This window comes from Typopeltis vanoorti, chromosome 21 (genome assembly GCF_054136105.1).
Source record: "Typopeltis vanoorti isolate ZY-2024b chromosome 21, IOZ_Tvanoo_1.0, whole genome shotgun sequence".
Lineage (NCBI taxonomy): Eukaryota > Metazoa > Arthropoda > Arachnida > Uropygi > Thelyphonidae > Typopeltis > Typopeltis vanoorti.
Window position 1 is genome coordinate 6,200,325 of NC_143569.1, and position 21,768 is coordinate 6,222,092.

General features: G+C 35.2%; 1 protein-coding gene across 1 annotated transcript in view; it reads right to left on the reverse strand.

The window, feature by feature from the left end:
• LOC150094603 (cell adhesion molecule Dscam1-like) overlaps positions 1-21,768 on the reverse strand; it is a 435,546-nt gene that overhangs the window by 335,643 nt on the left and 78,135 nt on the right. The window contains exon 2 of the mRNA XM_090411127.1: positions 17,626-17,946. Coding sequence (XP_090267253.1) covers positions 17,626-17,946 — 321 coding nt within the window. The remainder of the gene's footprint in view (positions 1-17,625; positions 17,947-21,768) is intronic.

The window sequence follows — 21,768 nt, forward strand, 5'->3', positions numbered from 1 at the left end:
AGAGTCTCAAGGACTGGACAAACGGACAGCTGTCACTCTCCTCCAGGGCTACTGTTATCAAGACCATCTTGTGCCCTGAATACCAGCACGCCATAAATATAACAAACATCAGCGAGGATCAAGAAATCTGGCTTTACAGGAAACCCCTGAAGTTCTTCTGGGGAAGTCTAGGCCAGGAGGTTGACATCAAGATCCTTCAACTTCCAAAGAAGCTGGGGGACTTTGGCCTCCCCGTCGTTAACATCAAATACCTAAGAAATACCGCCTTCCATCTTAGCAGGATACTGCAGACCAACCGTCCCTGCAGCTATCCTGTGCGGTATTGCTTGTCTTTTAAGCTTCCGCTTTTTTGGGATCCCAGCCCACCAGGGTTCCAAGGCAGATATTGTTCCAGAAGACTACAACAGACTTTGCCAGCTAGTACAACAACTCCGCTCTTCGGGTGTCAACACTGCCGGAATCCGGAACAACAAGATGTGGTACGACCATCTCTTTAACATCCTTCGTATCAACGTTCCGGATCTCGGGGTTAACAACAATGACATCCTCTTTGGCCACTTCTCTAAACATCGAGGTTACCCGTCGAGAAAGGACCTGGCTTGGAGGATAGCCTATGGACACCTTCCATAGGCTATCCGTCCAATGTGAATAGGTGGTGGTTCAACAACAACTGGAACCCCTTGTGTGACTTCTGCTGGAGCTCGGACACCGTAGAGCACGCTTTTTTACGTGTGTCCCATTTCCATCTTCATCTGGAGGAGACTAAGCGAAGTGCTCTGCATCCCCTTCCTGCTGCAGGATCAAGTGATTTTTCTGCAGTTCGCTCCACCAACCAATAACGGACAGAAGTTACTAATATTCATCATCAATCAATTCAAGTGTCACATCTGGACGGTAAGAAAAACATTTTCCAACTATGCTAATCCTCCCAGTCTATTGGATCTCTCTCGGATCGTCCTGTATATGTTATATGGTTCCTTAAGGAGGTTTTTACATCTCGAGAGAGAGGCTCTGGGTGACACCAGATTTAACAACAAGTGGTGTTCACCTCCTATCCTGTTTACTGTCAGAAATAACACCATCAAGTTCTGTTTGCTGCTGCTTTATCATCTCCTCTGCAGCAGCATCTCCACTCTTAGCCATGTTTCTGGTCTTTGCGTCAACATTGAGGTCTCTTTTGGTCCTTGGTCTCTCACGGAGGTAACTCGGACAAAGAACCCTGGCAGCGCAGGCGTACTCGAGGCGGGTTGCCCTGTAGGGGCAGGTCACCTGGGCACCGGTTACCTTCGTGGTCCTTTTGATTTTTTGAGGCAGATCTTCGAGGAGGGTGAAGAGATATCATCTGATAGCTTTAAGCTAGCAAGATGCGAATAATGAGCTGAAGCCTATTTTTTTCTTTTTCCCTACCCCCACCACCCCACCCGCTCTTCCCATCCTATCCCTTCCTCTCCTTCTCCCCTCTCCCCTCTCCTTCTCCCCTCTCCCCTCTCCCCAGCACCCCACCTCGACCTCTCTGTCACTTCCTTACCCCTCTTTTCCTTCTCTTCGGGGGCACTCTGACCCCTTTTTTTTTCAATAGGCCGATGATGGGTTTTTTTTTTACTCTCACGTCGAAACCGGTCTGGGTAGTAGCCCCTTGCCTTTAATGCATAGCATCAGACATCTCCTCAAGGAGATGGGCTGTGCATTAAGGGTAAATATTAAGAATAGTGATCAGAACTTATTCCAACTTTACCACGAGTTGCTTTGACTTGCACTACTTTGCAGGTCACCTAGACTTGCATTACGTGCAGGCGCAAACTTGACTTATTTGTCTGTTTGGTTACTTGGGAAATGGAGTAAAACCACGTTTAAAATAGCTTGGCATCTTTAACATATATATATGGATGGATGAATGGTTAGAGCTTCTACACTGTATATGTATGTGTCTGTGTGTGTGTGTGTTAAAAATTGCTGCATGAGATCTCCTTATCGAATGTGAGTACACGATACCTTGAAAATATAAGCAAAAGAGAAAATCTTAGCACAGACAGTGGATTAATGAAATCTATGCACAAATTCCATTCACGCAGAATGGTGAAACGTTGCCGAAGTTTTTTTTTTTTAGATTACAGATTATTATCGAATATGGAATGACTATTACTACTACCAAATAATAAATCTGATTATCTCAAATATGCGTGGGTAAGATGCTATAATTTCTTTTTTTAAAAAAAGTAGTTTGTATGTTGTCATGTACCATATCTTTCCCTTGAAATGCTTGAGAAAAAGTATAGGTTCACATTCTTGCTAGATTTAAAGAATTAGTTTTCTTGATGTGATGAAGAACTCTTCTTGGAAGCAATGATATTTTCAGGTTCGCCGAAATCAGTATCGCATAAGCTCATGAAAGCGAAAAGAATGTGATATCGCTTCTTTGCCAATGATTCACCGATTAAGCAAGTTTTCTGCTTTCAAATAATCCAAAATTAAATGTGTCCAAACTGACTATGTTGAGGCAATATATTCCATTATATCATTAAATAAAGTAAGTTATAAGGTTATTAAATGAAAAAAGTGCTATTGGGTCCGGATATTATAAATTTTTAAATTAAAACCAGATATTGCATTATTCTGGCTGATAAAATATCTCGGGAGATGAGATGAGATGCTTTTCTAAAGTTGCTTTATCGGCTTGAAATAGAAATAAGAAAAGCCATTTAACAATAGAGTGGATAACTAAAATCTAAATATACCATTTCGGATACGAGTATAATCATATCATTCTTTTCCATCTATTATAAACCCGACACAAATTCCTTATTAAGAAAAAATATCTATACATTGAAATGCTCAACGGTAATGAATCCGTGAAATTTAACAGAAAGAGTATTTCTTAAGCCATTTCTTGATGAAAATTAAAAAGAAATAATGACAACAAAGTTCAAATGAGATCATTAAGGATTTAATATAATTATGCAAATTTTAGAAAAGTAAAAATGGCTCAAGGTACTAAATAATAAATGATCTTTGGAAGTGGATGGAGTGAACATGACAAAAATAGAAAATAAGGCATTAATTTGCACAAAGCTTACTCCTTTTCTTTAATAACATACTTTATGAGACATTTCCAAATTGTTATGAGACATTTCCAAATTGTCATGAGCAAACAGGAAATGCAGAGACTGCAAACGTGAAAGCAATTTGCTGACTACTTCATTTCAACACCGATATTGACGAAGAATTTCTAAATCGACTGAGAGCACCGCGAAGATGTTGCATCAAATGCGAGGAAAGGTGATAGAAAGACGTAGACGATATTTCAGTGTTCAAGAATTCGTATTGAAAAGTAATTCAGCTAAGAAAATTTCGAAAAGAATCTTGAAAATTACTTATCGTTATATTCAGACAAAATGATCTTCATTCTTTCTGGGTAAGACACAAAAATCTGTAGTCTGAATGGAAACGAATTTAAGACTTGCGACGAAGATGTCATATTATAACTTCTAGCAGGGCAAAAATAAGTACTGAAGCTATCAAATAATAATTATCCCAATACAAAAGTAAAGACCTAAAAAAATCACGATAGTATAAAATGACTGCAGATTCGTTGGAGAAGTTATTAAAGGTACATCTCATTACTTTACGTTGTGTTTGTCCAATGAAATAGCAACACAATATATTAAATCGCAATTTTAAATGGCGGTACTGACACTAGCAACACTATTTTAAATCCAATAAAATGCAAGTATTTCGGTATTTTTTAAAGAAAATTTTAAAGGATATTTAATAACACTTAAATATTCCACTGCCATTATAATCGATTCTCTGAAGTAGTTTACTTTGGAGAAGCTTTGGAGAAGAGATTCTACAACCTTATAAAGTATTCTACTAATGCCAAAGTCAAAGCTGATTGGAATTCTAAAGAATTTCAAATTCTTGTGAAACACGATTTCAGTGGGGAAAAATAAGAAAAATTGACAGAAATGTCAGCTATCAAGTGCAGAAAATAAATTGTGATGCGAAGAAACTGGAAAAAACCTCAATGCAGCAGAAGGCTTATGTAGGACATGCCTTGTGGGTCATCACTGGTTTGAAAAGGAGAAGACTGAAGGAAGACGGGATTTAATGGCACAAGAGGACTCAAACATTTCGAAAAAAAAGGAACATTACAATTTCTTAAACAACAAATAAAATAAAAGTAGTTCAGCATAAATGTATTAAAGCTTTTCTCTTTATCATTAAGATATATGATTTACCTCACACCTGATTATTATGAAATAAAAATGTTTCTGGGGAATTCTCCCGGAGTACCTTTATTATCCTGAATTCAGAACAACATAGAGAAATTACCTCATTATGATTAGTTATTAATCCTCTTCATCTCTGCAGAAATCTTTCCACTATCTTCGGAGCCATTGCAATAACGTCCCTTATCATCATCTCCATTATTACGTCTAATTCCTGCATCTCCGGCAATTCGGCATTACAACTTCTCAGGGAGAAAGTAATCATCTCACTAGAAACTGTAATGCCTTACGCTTAAGACTAGTTATCTCTTTGCCGCAGAGAGACAAAGTGCATCAGTATCTTTCTTAATTATCTTCCACAAAACGATTCACTTTCATACAAAATATAAATATGCAAAACACTAATTGGATGTCCATTCTTCTTCACTTAACTTAAATAGCAAATTATCGTGTAGTGATTACTCAGATGCTTCTCAAATTTTATAAATAGCATAGAATCTGCCTCTTTCGAGATCAGAGATTCAAATAAGTGTATATCCTCCTTCTGCTCAATCATTTCTTAAACCTTCTCCTTATTTCACTGTGAGACTTTCATTAGAATGGGAAAATGCAGTTTATTGCTTTACAGTCCCTGTTCTCCTATCTGTTTTCTTTCTTCTCCCATTCAGCTGGAGGTCGTCTTTATGAAATAAAAATATAGATTTTTGATCAAGCACAATGGAAACATTGGATTCATTATTGTAACTCAATTCGTTTAAATTGTACCTTCACACTTTGGTTTTTCTACGAAATTCATAGATAACAATTCTATTCATTAATTCTCCCTCACTGTAAATTGCTTCACAATTTTATAGCACTCCAATAAGGCGCTCAAATTTCATCAATTTGTGATAACTTGTTTCCTTGGGAACTGGAGTTTTGTTCAATTTAGTGTAGATGGAGTATTACCGAGTAACAGCTCTTTATAACATGGTGACGATAACGAAGATCGTTTGATGTGTAGAGCTGAAAAAATAAAGAAAAAACTCTTGGCGGGCAAACGTGTAAGAAAAAAAGCTTTCTCCAAACAAGCGAACACATTCATTATATCGCTCTACATTGTTTGGCCGAGCACAGAGAACAGGCGGGTAAATTCTTTTCACACAATTGGCATTGCCTCAACAAGAGACAGCATGCCCGGTTTATTCTCGTCTCGTGGATATAAACGTCATTAACGTAACAACCTATTCCTCTAGTTCATCTCTATTTCAAGGAAGCGTGCTAAGAACACATCGTCCCTGGAAGATGAGAGGGGGGGGAGACAAAAGAAGGCACCGGAGCAAGTAATAAAAGTAAAACACGTAAACACGTTTAAGGAACCTTGGGCTCTGAAATAGCAGGATTTCTAAACGCGTTCATTTTTCATGAAACCAAAAACTTTACATCGATACTCGCTTTAAAGGAGGCTTGATACTTGAGAGATAAATTGATTTCCCTTACGACAACCGACAATACTGTGACTAAAGCGAAGAGGAAAACTCCGTGTCATGACAGTGAATGAAGGTGGTCAATAGTAATCACATAACCTTTCTTTCGCGTCTGATAAAAGTAATGGTCTATAAAAACTAATTGTGTGGTATAAGAAGCGAATCATTGCCCGCAGATTTTGCGTCAGTCGCTTCAACAACGAAGAAAAACAACGCCGTCGATCACACGTTTAAGCACAAAAACACACGAGAATGAAGAGTAAAAAAAAAACAGGGATGAAGGTGCGCTACATAAAGAAATCTTTCAACGGATTTGTCTGAAAAAATAAACATACATTCCTGAACCCTGCGGAAGACGGGACTACACGGATGAGTATGGAAACAGCAGTTCGGTTTTCTTATTCCCCCCCCCTTCCCTATCTAGTTCTCGTGCAGAAACAATGACAACGAGGATGCGGGTCATTTATCACTACGACTTCTGCTAAGTGAACACGAAGAAATACTCACTGGCGGTCACAAGGACTGACAAGCGGATCCACGACATGATTCCTATCACAAGTACAAATGAAACGCTCGTGAGGAGTAACTATGACAAGATAGAGAAAGCTGATGAGGAGATAGGACTTCTCACCCTTTTCCTACGCCATTAGAGAAAATTGGATAGTAGCGAATGGATTTGATTACAGCCAAAGTCTTCCAAGTTTCTTACAAGGCATTGAAATAATCAGACTGAAGCCGTAGGAATCAGATATCGATACTATGATCCTGTCCCATCATACGGAAGTCTTGAAAGTATTTTCTCATAACTGTCAATTTTTCCTTATCTGTATTATCTTTCTTCCTTTCCTAGGGAACAGACAGCATTAATGAATCAAGTTATAACTTGAAAAATCAATTTATCAGTAGAATATTCTTCACACATTGCTGTTTATTTTGCGGATTAATAGTAGGCGAATATGGATGAGGGATGACCATGGTAAATAAATGTGCCCAATTAAAGTGGACTAACCCAAAAGAGAATTAAGTAAAAGTGATTCGTTTTCATTTATTAAAATCTACATATATGCTTCCCTAGCTATAAAAGGTCTCTACGTAGCTACTCATAAAAAGTGGCTGTTTATACCTTTCATAGCTATCGGAATTATTACGGTGAAAAAACAGAAAAAATCAAACTATCTGAGAACGAAAGAAATCCGATACATTACCTATGAAAAGATCAGTCTTCCAATTCTCTTTACATAAGGGTCTTTCCTATTCAAGTAGCTTTCACTTATGGGGGATTTCGAGTGAAAGATACTTTTCTCTTACACTTTTATTATAAAATAAAACAGAAAAACACTTTGCTTGCAGCTATTTTAAATCATTGCTAGCACGGATGACTGATTCCGATCAAGAGAAGATGCACCGATGATTCCAGGTAGAAGATTGCGAAATCATTCTAATGAGGAATGTTATTATAAAAAATGGAATAATGTCGAGTCTTGTGTACTGATCATATGAAGAATAGGAAAAAATAAAAATAAATAAGAAGCGATAATGGTTGTATTTCATCGGGTCTTCTGTTCGCCCGACTGTGAAAATTGGCGCTGCAGCTGCAGTGGAAGGAGTTATACTCATTCCTCGCCATAATTTTTTTCTGAACTGATTTCTCTAGGAATTAGATAGTGTACGTTGGAAGATCACGTAATTTTAATGTTTCAACTTAAGCATTAACAGAGAGTTAATTTTATTTTGTAAATAGAAATATCTTTCGGTATGTATGTTTCATCATATCAGTGTCGAGAATCTTAAAAATCTCAGTTTTCCTTTTACAATAATAGGTTTGCTTAAAACATGGCTGCAGAGCATTAACGTAGCGACAGATACCGTTATGCCCCTTGCAAATAGAAATAAAATACAATATGTCTAAAATACAACAGCAGCAACAACAACAACAACAATAATAATAATAAGTAATGGAGAAAACGTGCTTCATATTAATAAGATGCATATATATGACAATATATGAGATGAGCAAAGGAGCTCAAAATATGGAGTCCTTTTTTTTCTTTTACAATGATCTTACAAAATTTTCTGAAATGGTTTCTATTACTCAGGCTAAAGCTGAAGTATATTAAGAAAGGTCAAATTTTCCCACTGCTGCTCTAATTTCCACATCATACAGAAGTCTGAAAAGTACAGTATGATATGAGAGAGAGAGAGAGAGAGAGAGAGAGAGAGAGAGAGAGAGATGAAATGAAATGAAAGTTGCTGGAAGCAGCAGAAGAAACGAGTGAGAGAGTGAAGATAGATGGTCTGTTATAGCAGTATGACAGAGTTGAGCTGAGTAGGAGTAGGGCCATAATAGCAATAGGCATAGTCGATGCATAGCTTATGCAGGAGGAATGGTGTGGAATTTGTGGATGTGTGGAGCAAACGAAAGGACTTGTAAAGGGGGATGTTTTGCATCTGAATGGATTTGGTGTTCATGGTCTGGAAAACGTGTTGTTGAATGAAGTAGAAGTGGATGTGCAACATCTGGGAAACTAGAGCTTTTAGAGCAGAAGCTGTTCAGCGAGTACACAGATATCAGTGAAGAAGTTGAGCGTAACAATATGCATAAAGTGCCTAAGTTAGTATAAAGAATGGGATTGTTAGTGTAAAGTGTCAGGACAGCAGTGGGCTTAAGGGGCTTTTTCACCTTATGTACACTAATGCTAGAAACGTTTCGAACAAGAGAAGTTTTGGATATTGGTTTGGGCATCATCATGGCCAAAGGTTATTGGCATTAGTGAGACATGTAGCTGACGGAAGATGATAGAGTTAGTGGGATAAAATGTGATGGGTATAGTGTTCAGGGAGGATAGAGGAAAAATAATGCGGGAGGAGAATTATTGATGATAGCCAATGAACTGTAACCAAAGAGAGTAGAGACCCAATTGCAGGCCAGTGAAAATAGCAAATGAAGCGATCTGGTGCGAGATGTGAGATATTGGCCAGAAGAATGATGTACAGTTGGATGCTTCTGTAGACCATGGGAGGGAATATAAAGGATTATGGGGATAGTATGAATCGGCAAATAAACTAATTGAATGGAGAGAGAGAGAGAGAGAGAGAGAGAGAGAGAGAGAGAGGGTAATTATAATGGGCGACTTCAACTATAGGAACATAGATTGGAAGGAGGAGAGAACACATGGAAGGAAGGAAATATAACTGCAATGACTGGATGTTGATAGTGCATGGGAAGTGGTAAGAAAGTGTTTGAGGGAAATAATAGCAGACTGCATACCTAGAGTTATGAGAATAAACCAAGAAGGAATTAAATGGATCAATATCATCATTAAGATATAAAAAAGAAAAAAATGTTAAGGGAATTCAAAGAGAAAGCAGGCACATGAGCAGTACAAAGCACAGGCCAGAAGGGTAACTGTGATGGGAAAGGCAAAAGCTGAGTATGAAAGGAAATTAGCAGGACAGTCCAAAGATAATCCCAACGTGTTCTTTCGGTATTTTGCAAGTAGAAGGAAGAATGTTTATGGCAGAATGCCGATGGTAGGAAGAATAGTGGATCAGGCGAAATGGTAGAATTACTAAGTGAAAAATTTGCAACAGTATATCATTCAGGTGAAGAAATTTGACACACACACACGCACACACACACACACACATGCACACACACACGCACGCTCGCACGCACGCGCACACGCGCACGCACACACACACACACACACACACACACACTTCTGCGAAGAAAAACGGGAAATATACACAAAGCTAAATATATTTTCATTTAATATTTTTACAGGATCAGATCTTCACTTTACGACAAATAGTCGAGAAAGCATGGGAATATAACAAAGATCTGTATTTAAGTTTTGTCGATTTGGAAAAGGCATATGACAAGGTGCCAAGAGAGAAGCTATTCAATACGCTGCAGTTATATGGTGTCAATGGGGCATTATATCAAGCAATACTTAGTCTTTATTTGAGTTGTGAGTCAGCAGTTAGAATTGAAGGAAGTACAGGAAGATGGTTTAATGTTAAATCTGGTGTGAGACAAGGATGTACATTATCCCCTCTGTTATTCATTATCTATATGGATCACATTATGAAGGAATGTGGTATTAAACCTGATATCAAAATTGGAGATGTTAATGTCAGCTCTTTGCTTTATGCGGATGATGTTATACTTCTAAATAAATCCGCTACAAGTCTGCAAGATTCTCTGACTAAATTGAATAGCTGTTGTAATAGATATGGTATGAAGGTCAGCAATAAAAAGACAAAGGCAATGAAAATAGGCAGAATCATTGAAAATATCAACTGTGTTGTGAATGGAGAACCTGTGGAACAAGTAAAACATTTCAGCTACTTAGGCACAATTTTTACTGAAGATGGTAAACTAAATATAGAAATAGACAACAGAATCAGCAAAGCTGGTATCGTGGGAAGTAAATTGAATAAATTCATATGGAATAAGAAAGAAATTAGTCGGAACACTAAATTAGCTGTATACAAGACTGTGTTCAAACCAGTTTTAACTTATGGATCTGAGAGCTGGGTCAGAAGTAAAACACTTGACCAAAGACTAGAGACCGCAGATATGAGAGTCCTGAGAAAGATTAGAGGCGTGAACAGATGGCATCAATGGCAATATCATATTAAAAACGAGGATGTTAGGAAAGAACGACATTGTCAGCATCCAGGAATGCGTTAGCAGAGCTAATCTCAGGTGGTATGGTCACTTAAATAGAATGGGAGAGGAAAGATTAGCAAAACAAGTGTTCTCTGCCAGGTTGGCAGGAAAACGACCCAGAGGAAGACCAAGATATAGGTGGATTGATACAGTACAAAGTGCCTTAGACGATAGAAATATAAGATCTGATAATGTTGGAGTCTTGACAAGTAACAGACTGATTTGGAGGAAAATTGTAGATAGGAAGTTAGTAATGATGTAATTTTTTCATGTAGTACTGTCATATCCTGTACACCCCTTGAGGGTACACGGCAGGAATTTGATGATGATGATGACAAAATTCCTCTTTCAAATGTCGTAATTTAATGCTGTTCATTCCTATCAGCTATTTTCATGCAACTGATGACGTACAACACTAGGATTTTTTTTTTCTCTTCCAGTACAATAATAAACGCTGTGCAGTATTGGAATCTGTGATGTCAATTCTTTTCTTGCTTACTACAGGAAATTAGTCTCTCAGCGTACTTTTCGGTTTTATCCTATAACATAGGATGTTATTCAAGGAAGGGAGTCACAGCTTAAATAGGGATTTCTCGTCGCGACTCTTCAGCATCGAGACGCCAAGAAGACCGTTCACCCGAGTTTTCAAGCCAGGCATCAGACGAAAAAAATTTTTTTTTAAATGCAAACCTATTCTTTAGAATATTTCTTTATCAAAATCGATCCGAGGCTTATGAAAGAGACGTTAATATTTATCTCGTTATCTCTTTGAGAGCTAAAAAACAGAAAGAACCCATTTCATAGATGAATAATTTTATTTTCGATAAATATTTTCCTTTATAATAAGGTAAATGCCTTGATATAATAAAAATATGCATCCACTTGTAGAATCCTTCAATAAAATGTTTTATTGAAGGCTTCTATTAAATGTGCATTGTTATCGATAAAGGAGTTCTCATTATAGAAGTCTATACGAAGAATCCATGCTTTGGCAGTTTCTGCTTAGTGAAGTTCAAACAGCCAAACTTACTTTTAACAAAGCGACTACTTAGTCACGTAGTCATTTTAATGATTGCTGTGAAATTTCTCGAGTGTATAAAGCAGTGAAGCAGGGTGTTGTGTTATTCGCCCAATCTTCACCTGTAATCTTGAAAACTGTCTAAAGTGAATCTGATTCCATTGCAAAAGTTTTCGTCGTCTTGTATTGAGACATCTATAAATGCTTTGTTCACTTCTAAACGTATCCATCCTAATTTACTTTAACATTATTTTATGTTTATATTTATGCCTTGATAGATTGATACTTTTGACAATATTCTGAATTATGTAAATGTTGCAGTCTTTTAAAACGTAGCATATTATTGCCAAACTAGTACATTTAATCTGATCTGAGTTTTACTTTCAGTCGTTTCCGACCATAGATGACTTTGTAGGCATTGCCCACAAAGTATTCCTGGTGAGATCCTTACAGGGTAGTTCACCATCGCTTTCCCCAACCCCAATTTTATCCGAGCTCAGGACCGGCATATGGCTAGGACATATTCATGACTGTAATCCATGTGTGTTCACGGGGCCGGTTTGCTTGTTCTGGGAGACGAAAAACCGGAGTTGCGTGAAAAAACCCTACCTCCGTATGAGACCGGCTAACTCACCTTTAGTCGAAAGAGACCAGATAAAGGTTCCTCATCACTGACGGGAATCGAACCCAGGTCTTTCCGACCAAAGGGCTTTAATTTTTTTTTAATGTGCCACTTTGGTAACAAGTAATGACGTTAGTAGATTTTGTTTTATTAAAAATAATAATGATAAACGCTAATACTATTTTTTGAAGATGAATGGCCAGTCATTCTCTTAAGCCGTGACTGATAGCTTGTCCAAGCTAGCTCAATCTTGGAGGGCCTATGGAAGATGACTGCTACCATCTCTTATACTCTCCCTAACATTAAATATTATTCTCTAAAAAAAGCGTTAGATTGCTACCATCGTTGAGTTGCGGAATTACAAACCGAGAATGTGAGGAAAGACCGTAATTGTCTTTGCCAAAGATCTACTAACTCAGAAGCAGACTGAAAAAAGGTATAGAGAGAGATTTCCAAAGGGCATGAAGAAATATATGGATATTAAAAATTAAGCTGTCATAAACTCATTTTAACTGCCTTATTTAAAATAAGTCACTAATAATGAAAAATATAGATTAAAAATAATTTAAAATGTAATCTCATATCTGTAAATTTTGTTAATGTTTTAAAAAAAACATACTGTTTCACCATCGTATTTATAATTAGTATAAAATAATTAATATGTTATTTTTACTACAAAATTAATATAAAATAATTAATTTTAAATAAAGAATTTAAACATTAACCAAATTTTCTCACTCTTCCTTCAAATTATTAATCCTCGTGATACTATAAAAATGTGTTCTTGATAAATATAAATTAAACATGGCCTTCTATCAAAAAATTATGCTGATGATATTAATTTTTTTTCTTATTCAAAAAATTAATAAAGATAAAAGTATCAATTTCAAAATAAATAACTAAAATAATTAGTGTGCTATAATGCACTAGAATTTGATAAAATATTGAATTCTACCGATTTATAAGAAGCACTATATTACAATCAATTGGAAATGATTTTATGACTGCATTTTTTTCATCTTTTCTGATATCTTGTAATTACAACCTTACTGAGCAACTATTTTAGATGGACAACATTCTAGCATCAATGAATTTCTAGAAACTTTAAAACTAAAAGGTCTCTTTAGTATCGCTAAAAACTTCGTGTGTCTCCTCTTGCATAAACAAGCTCGTTAATCGTGAAATTATCGAGCGAGAAACACGCCCATCTTGTGTTTTACTTTTTAGCATCATTACCATTACATGTTTGTAACACAATGGTTAAGAAGTTTTTATTATTATTATTATTTTTTTTGGTTTTATGTTTTGGTCGTTGATTAATACGTACTCACTTTAAATAAGAAAGAAAAGTACAACTGCAGGGTTTTCTCCAGATAATACTCTAATTAATGAAGCATTTAATGAATTATAAAATATTAAACATGTTTGAGAAACAATTAAGACACCTCAACATCATATACTGAATGCAGTATAGATTGTGCATTGAAATTGGAATAGTTTCAGTTGAATATTTTATCGTAATTTACAAGTAGCTAAAGAAAACAATGATACTGCGCTTTCTGAACTTACATTTTAAATCCGAAAAATAATATTACTAATTCCAACTGAATTCCCCACTACATTGTGAAATGTACGCCATCCGATAATAGGAGTATTTGCATCGTTCCATACCATCAATGTCCAACAAATTTTGATGCACAATTGCGTTGCTTTGTAAGAATAGAGAGATAGATAGGAAGATAAACGAACGCGTCATGAAAGATCTCCTTTCAAGTGAACTCCGTCTTTCAACGAGATGCACCACCGGATTTATCTGCTCTTCCAGTTGAGAGGAGACATCAGCAAAGAGATATGTTCACTTGATGCTTATTGGTCTATAGTCGAATTTCTACTCGTAATTTCTAATAAAATTGCATTTTATTCAATATGTAGAATTGAAAAGTTAATCAATAATCACGGAGAGGGTAAATTTTCATTCGTAACGGAAGATGCTGCTTCGTATATATTTAAAACTTATTATCGAATACCTTAATTTATTAAATAAATTCCGTACTTGTTATACTCGTAATTTTACTGCCTCTTTGAAAGATTCTGTTTTCTTTTGGAGGAAAATAACTGTTACCCTGCTGTTTGCTTTTAAATGCAGTTTTCCTATCCATGGACTGCATATATAGTATATATTAGCATAATTTATATTGCGCGTTCGTTATAAAGTGATTAATTGATGCCTTTTTTGACAGTCAAACAAGTATAAACCAAAGTCAACATGCCTTTCTGAAAATACCTACTAATGTATATCAGTTGTAATTTATATTTATCGAAACTGAACACTTGTTCTGTTTATGATCTGGTTACAGGGCTTTAATTTAAAAAAAAGAAGAAAAACCTTAATGATATGACACATTCGCTTACGAGGGCTATCAGATAATGTAACGTGTTGGAACAGCTTTGATCTAGCCACGTTTGGAGAAAAAACATCGCATTGGAGAGTAAAAGAAATGTTGATATGTTTGCGGTAATATTCCACCAAACATATCAACATTTGATATGTTTGGTGGAATACTACTGCATTATTTCAGTGAGATTCCTAAATCTGGTGATATCCTTAATGGTCCATAACGGTGATGTCCATGTGTGTGTGTGTGTGTGTGTGTGTGTGTGTGTGTGTGTGTGTGTGTGTGTGTGTGTGTGTGTGTGTGTGTGTGTGTGTCAAAAACATGATGCAAAAGGATTTCATCGGTCCTCCGAAATTTTCAGTAATAGTATTTCTTCAAATTACTAAAACTGGCAGGTTTTTCACAACATGGTAAACTTACAACAAAATGTCTCTGAACCATAAAATCTTCCACAGTCATCCATCCTGAACATTTCTGACAACAACGCAATGTTTTCTGGTAAGCTTTTGAAACATGACACTTCAGCAAGGATTTGCCATTTGTACATACTGGACGGTTTGGAAAGTTCTGGCAGCTGTCTATTTTGACCCCCCCCCTCTCTCTCTCTCTCTCTCTCTCTGCAATGAATGTAAAAGTGTTAATTTTCTACTTTTCTCCGGAAATGATCGCATTACCATTCTCCTCTGAATGCATACAAATGTGGCGGAAAATTGAGGATATAAACGTATTAAAATATTCATTCTGGAAGTTCATTAAAACGTTTTAAAGGAATTAATAACAAAAGAATTTGAACATTTTCTATCTAATTGTTATGCACACATTTCATTTACATGTTTCTTCTTGCCTTTTAATCTTGTACTAGTACACTGTAATCCATGATTCAACGATATTGTTTAGGATTACTTGCGAAAACTCAGCACTACACTAACTCACTTAAGTAAAACAAAATTGATTCAAAAGAAAAAAAATCGCACACAAGTTTAATTTTTTTTAACCGAGACTGATCGAATTGAAACTTTCCTTTCTTGTACCATTCTCTTATTTATTCAATAGATAACGCTTTTTTTTTTCAATCGATTTTTAGGTAATGAATAAATTATACAGAGAGTTTAAACATTAAAGGCTACACCAACACGAAAAGTATTTCACGGAGAATATTAACGTTCAGATAAGCGTTTTGGGAAAAGTACTTCACGAAAACTTTCATCGCAGCAACTTTTTATACAAAAACAAAATCTGATGCAGAAATGGGAGGAGAGACAGAAAATTAAGATGCTTATAAAAATGTGGAATCTTAAAATGAGTTAATTTTACAACAGTTGTTTACATATAATAGTCATATTTCTTTGAAAAGCATTAGCACTTCAATTTTTTTCCTCCACACTCAATTATGCAGAATTTCTAATTAGTAATATGAAAAATTCGATGATATGCTAATTTTGATAACATAAAAAAATCATTGCTTTATTACTTGCTTTGAGTAGCAAGTAATCAAGAAATCTGGAATGTTATCGTATATATATTGAATAACCTTAAGCAGTGCAACAATATTCTTCTAATGCTAGAAAATTAAATACTTTCAAAGTCCATATAAAACATGGAATTTTGACTGTATCTATTCTATTTTAATTTAAGAAATTTCAAATGTTTTGAGAAAAAACAAATGAGATCATCGAATATCAGGTTCTCCTTTACAAAATCGACCATTTTATGCTCGAATTACGGAACGAAATATATGAAGGGAGATAATAAAATATCTAGGGGGTCATTACCCATTAGACAGTAAGGAATGTTCGATTTATACAAAAAAGTTGGGTAATAAACTTATTCTAACTGTCAAGTTGCTTTTCTGTTTCACTTCTCTCCTCATACTGATGAACACGTGTCATTACTGGGTAGTACTCGTTGCTCTGTTACCTAAAATAACACTACTTGGTGGTTTTGGGCTAACGCCGTACTTGCGACAGTTCGTCAATACTCATTTGGAGTTTTAACTCATGGATGACAGAAGCGTCTAACCTAGAGTATGAATACATTCTTTCAAAGACCCAGCGATCATCATTGCAAGACAAAATTATTTATTCTGCATGGCGCAGACCTATTTATTACTTATATTTCGAGAGAAAGTATATACTTACGTAATCTAAGCGGATTACTTTATTTACTTTGTTATTATGCCATGGTAAGCAAAAGCAACTTCTTTTCATCTGGTTAGTTAATATCTTACGTCCTTTGACCCAAAACTTACTACATGTAATTAGAAGCCTGAATCCAAACAATTTCATTTTTTAAATATAAAAAAATTAAATATAAAAAACGTGTTAAGGATATTCGGAGAGTTCTTCGACCTCTCCGAATATCCTTAACACTTTGTATGTTCCACTTTTAAAGTATGGCACACCAAGTTCCATATGCGAAATCCGAATTCTTTTTTCTTAGTTATAGATTGTTAAGTCAAAAGTCAGATGTACCGAAAACTTGATACGTAGAAACAGTTTTCGGTCGCTAGATTTTCATGGTTTTCATAATTTTAATAGATATCATTAGTTTTGATTATATATTTAATCACTTTTAAAGTTAAGAGATAATACGATAATGCTAGCGATGTAATGATTCAGTGATTAATGAATAATCTCCGCCTCATATTCAGTGAATATGACGCTGAGAACTTTTTCCAGACGTAGCCCGAAGAAATGCTAAGTTCCTACTCTCTCAGACTTTATATTATAAAAAGTTATGAATTAGATTATTTTCTAAAATAGTCATTGCTAACTTGGAATAGCAAACGCATATTAGTGCTAGTCAATCCATCCATTAATTTTAAATTTTAAGGTTGTTTTTTTAATCATTGATCCTCTTCTTAAACTTAACTAGAGGTTTAGTTTAACCAAAAAGTATGAAATTTCATTATTCCATTGAAGCTGAAATAGAAATTTTAAATATAAATAATTGAGATTGTTTTTAGTTATACGGGTATAAAGTTATTTTTGGCACTTAAAACTTTATTTTATTTAATAAACTCAAATTCCGCACGGTTTAATCAATTTGCTTCCTCTGTTCTACCGATGTCTCAAACTGCTGTTTAAAATACCTGTTACAATCAAGGATAATTGCAACATTAATCATGAAACTAAATTGGAACTAATCATGGATCATATTGAAAGCACACCACTGATTCGACACGCTTCTGTCATCGTGGTGCAATTTACAAGAACTTACCTCCTTTCACGCGAACATCTCGACTTCCTATCGACCCCGCTACATTAGTGGCAACACATCTATAGACAGACGAGTGGACATCAGGTCGATAATCCTCTGCACGGAAAGGAGGAAACACTAGTGAACCATCCGGCCTGATATGACGTAACCCAGGAATATCAGACACGGGAGTTCTGTCTATCAGTGTCCACTTTATGACTGGCGTGGGAACTCCTTGTGCGGAACAAGGGATAACCGTACCTGTCGTATTGGAAAAGTCCACGTGGTTTGGTGGTTCGTAGGTAAACACGGGGCCTTTCTTTTCTTGTAGGACTGAAGTCACTGAAATAATAATAAACATGATTTAGAAGAAGAGTTGTATAACTCAGATCTCTGATCTTTATTTTTCTATATAGGATCCCAATTAAAACATCTTATAGCTATCAATGTGGAAATTGGCAAGAGGAATATAACATGTCCAATATTGTTTCTTTTACCCAACAACTGAATAAATGAAACAGTACTAGGAAAAATATATTATGATACACATACAAAACATGTCAATATATTCATAGGATTTTTAACTAATTTACACATTCGTATTACCTTTCAGTTGCTTTTCATTTAACTTGAAATCACATATAAATTTAAATATACCCAACTTAGTATTGAATAAGAGCATAAAATGTTTCTTTTCGGTGATATAAATTAATAGAATTGGGGGATATTATAAGTCCATCTTTATTTCCAAACAGAAGTCAGGCCAATAAAACCTAAAAGCACTAATAATAGGATAATAAAATGCACGAGATCAAACGATTTTTGACCGGTTCATTATTAAACACAAGTGAAGAGTTCGAAACTTTAGTAAACGTCGGCTGTCATTCATACTCTTTCTGAAGTAGCATGAAGTCTGATAATGTACCTGATTCCTGAAGCCGACTTATAAAGTGAAATATGAATAAGTTTTACCATTCTTAATATCGAATCGCTATCTACAAGGTAGGTCAACAGTACTCACCGTAAAATTAGAAAGGCTTTTGCAGCCTGAATATGAATTACGCGGGCAGCTTCAATGCTGGCGGTTGGTATTTATACTATTTATACTCTCCTCTTGTAGCCCTCAATCATTATCGATTGAGGTCAATAACGAGTTGTTTGTAAAGACCTGAGTTCGCATCCTGTCTAAGATGCGAAGGAACTTAAAAATTTTTTTAAACTTAAAAGCGAGCTCTGAAGTCTCCTCCAAGAAATACAGGATATTTACCAAATGGCAAAAACCACTGGGCAATTAACAGACAGTATACTGGCTTAAATGTCTTATCTGCTTAGGGGAATTTATTTCCGAACACCACTTCCATCTTTTAACTGGAGCCTTCAAACTTGATTGTTATTAGAGCAATCTTTTGCCTATATTCTCTTCTGAAATTTTGCCGTGCGTAAATGATGAAGCGACATTGTAAACAAAATGCATAATTTTTATTTTACAGATTTCGTAACACCACGAGGAACAGCATTCGACGACTCTGTATAATGCTTTATAATGCACAGGCTTTCCGTTAGGGAAGGTAATTGGTCCTAATTTCTCACCAATTGGGTTAATGCATTTGTATTTTTTTAAAAAAAAAATTCATAGCGGTTTTCTTCAAAAATATTTGGTAATGAGGATTAGTTACGATTAATCCTTACAAAAAGCCTATGAAACATTATTAAAATTTTATAATTTCATTTTTATTGGAGAACAAAAGACAGAGAGAACTTTTCGGTAACACAAGCGTTAGCTGAATCAAGTTTAGTATGCATGTTAAATATGACTGGAGATAGGCTTCCATATCCACGCGATGTTACAGAGGAGAAATTCTTTTAAGGCTATTCTTCTCTAACTTCTGCATAATTAACCAAGACAAAGTATCTCCAACTATACCAAGGAAAGCTGACCGCATGTCATCCTCTGGTCTTTGAACAGAAAGACAGAAAAATTCTGAACAACTTGGATACTTTACTGGTGATTTAGATTCGTTTATTTGGCTATCAAATATCTTTGATAACCAAATAAACGGATAAACGGATATATCTATGAAACTCGGACCTAATATGGATGATTACAGAACAACTCGGAAAGAAGCAAGTGTTTTTCTTGAAATTTATTGTAGATGAATTTCGAGAAACACACGAGCTTTATCCATCCTAATCTTTATCCGTTAGCATATTTAATGCTGAAAACATGGTCTCAGCTTTGCATTTTAAACGAAAGCTTATTTGTCCTGTGTCTGTTTATGCTATGCATGATTGAATTATGCAGTATTTATGTATTTTTAATTTATGTATCAATTTATCGTTGTACCTAAATTTAAAAGTTAAGCACTTAATGCCATAATATTGGAGATTTGAATCTGTCACTCTACATAATGTACAGAGTTTATAAGAAATTAACTAATTCCTAGTTCTAAATTAAAGAAATTAGTTACTTTGTAATTGAATTAAGTCCTATGTAAAAGTGGGAGTAAATATCAAACCCTTTCTCAATGTTTTCGGATTACTTAAAGAGCAGATGAGATTCTGTTACTTGAATGTTATTTTGAGTTTTAAAAAGTATAATCGCAGTTTTTAAGATTCTTAAGCATCCTTATCCTTAATCATGTGTCTTACGATTGCTATAGAGTTAGATGAACTAAGCGAAACTCATTTTAATTACAAACAAGTTTTAGCAACTGGTGAACATACAGTTTTAAAATAAAAAAGTCTCATTCTGAAAGTGTTCAGTATATTTCGATAATATCAAACTAACTCGCGAAATGTTGATTGCATTAACAGTAAAAAATCTAGCCAAAATAAAAATGGTATTTTTATTTAATACGTTTTTTAAAAAAGAGTCAAAGAAGACGATTTCTTCTAAGTAACTTCCATTAGGCTTTGGACAGTCAGCTGAAGTCTCGATCTCTACAGATTTGAAACTTTGTTAGTCACTCTCAGGAGAAACTAGTTATAAAACTAAGGAAGTTAAAAAATAAATGAAATGCGAAAAATGAATTTTTTTTTCAGAGATTGTAATTCTTTTCTCTGGTGAATTTAATAACATAGCATTTTTTTCTAATGATGAGCTTCAAGAAAAACTATAGAATGAAACAACTTCAGTTCCACTATTTCAGAAGGTGACAATGCGACTGCTCTCTCTCTCTCTCTCTCTCTCTCTCGACATCCTATCAGAAAAGGTAGCAGTTTTGTCTATTATGACATTTCAGTTTTTACTCCACTGCAATGCAGCACTGGGAATTTCGTTACACGTGGCCATAGACCCAGTATGTATTATCATCCTTCGTAGGATTGGAAATCTTCCGCCTGAATGCGTAATCCTCCCGCGCTGCATAAAGTGGCATTCAAGTGAGGTATACCACCAGTGCTATCTACTATTCGGTATTTGCTTGGTGATGTGTGAGCTGTTATTACTCCGTATCTGCGCTAGAAGACAGATATTTAGGTGTCTTTATAGTTATATTGTTTGCAGAAATGAAAAGTAACGGTTCACTTCGACGCAAAATGGGAATTATATTTTAATATGCTTTGCTGTATATGGACGACGTACTGCAATACAACTTAAAAAGAATTAACAAAAGCAGTGATTTGAAAGGAGAAAAAAAAGTTGAACATGTTCCTCGTAATTTGTTTAATTACACCCAAAGCTAAAACAATACATTCATCTTTTCTAAATGTATACTTCTCTTTTCAGTAATAACTGCTAACACCGTGTATAATTTTTACTAATATCATAAGAAATGTGAGTTTTAAACAAGAGAAATTTATTTACAAATGACTATTTTTATAATGATTTCAATCCGAAACAAATCCTTAGCCAGCATCTTTATTTTCGGAATGTTGTTACTTTTTCCCCAGAAGAATAACTCTAATCGTATTTATTTTTAAGAAGGTTGCAGCACAAACAAATATTGCATAATTAATGCGGTAGAATTGTTTCTGACACCAACAATTCTTTTAGAAATATGCAAAAGGCAAACGATCGTTAAAATGACTACGCTCATCAACGTGTAACAGAAAAGATATTAGAGAGAAGCAAAAGTACTACTGCAGTAATTTCACGGTAAATTGGCAATTACAATACACCGAAGGCTAACTGCTTACTGTAATAATCCCAATTAAGAATTAACT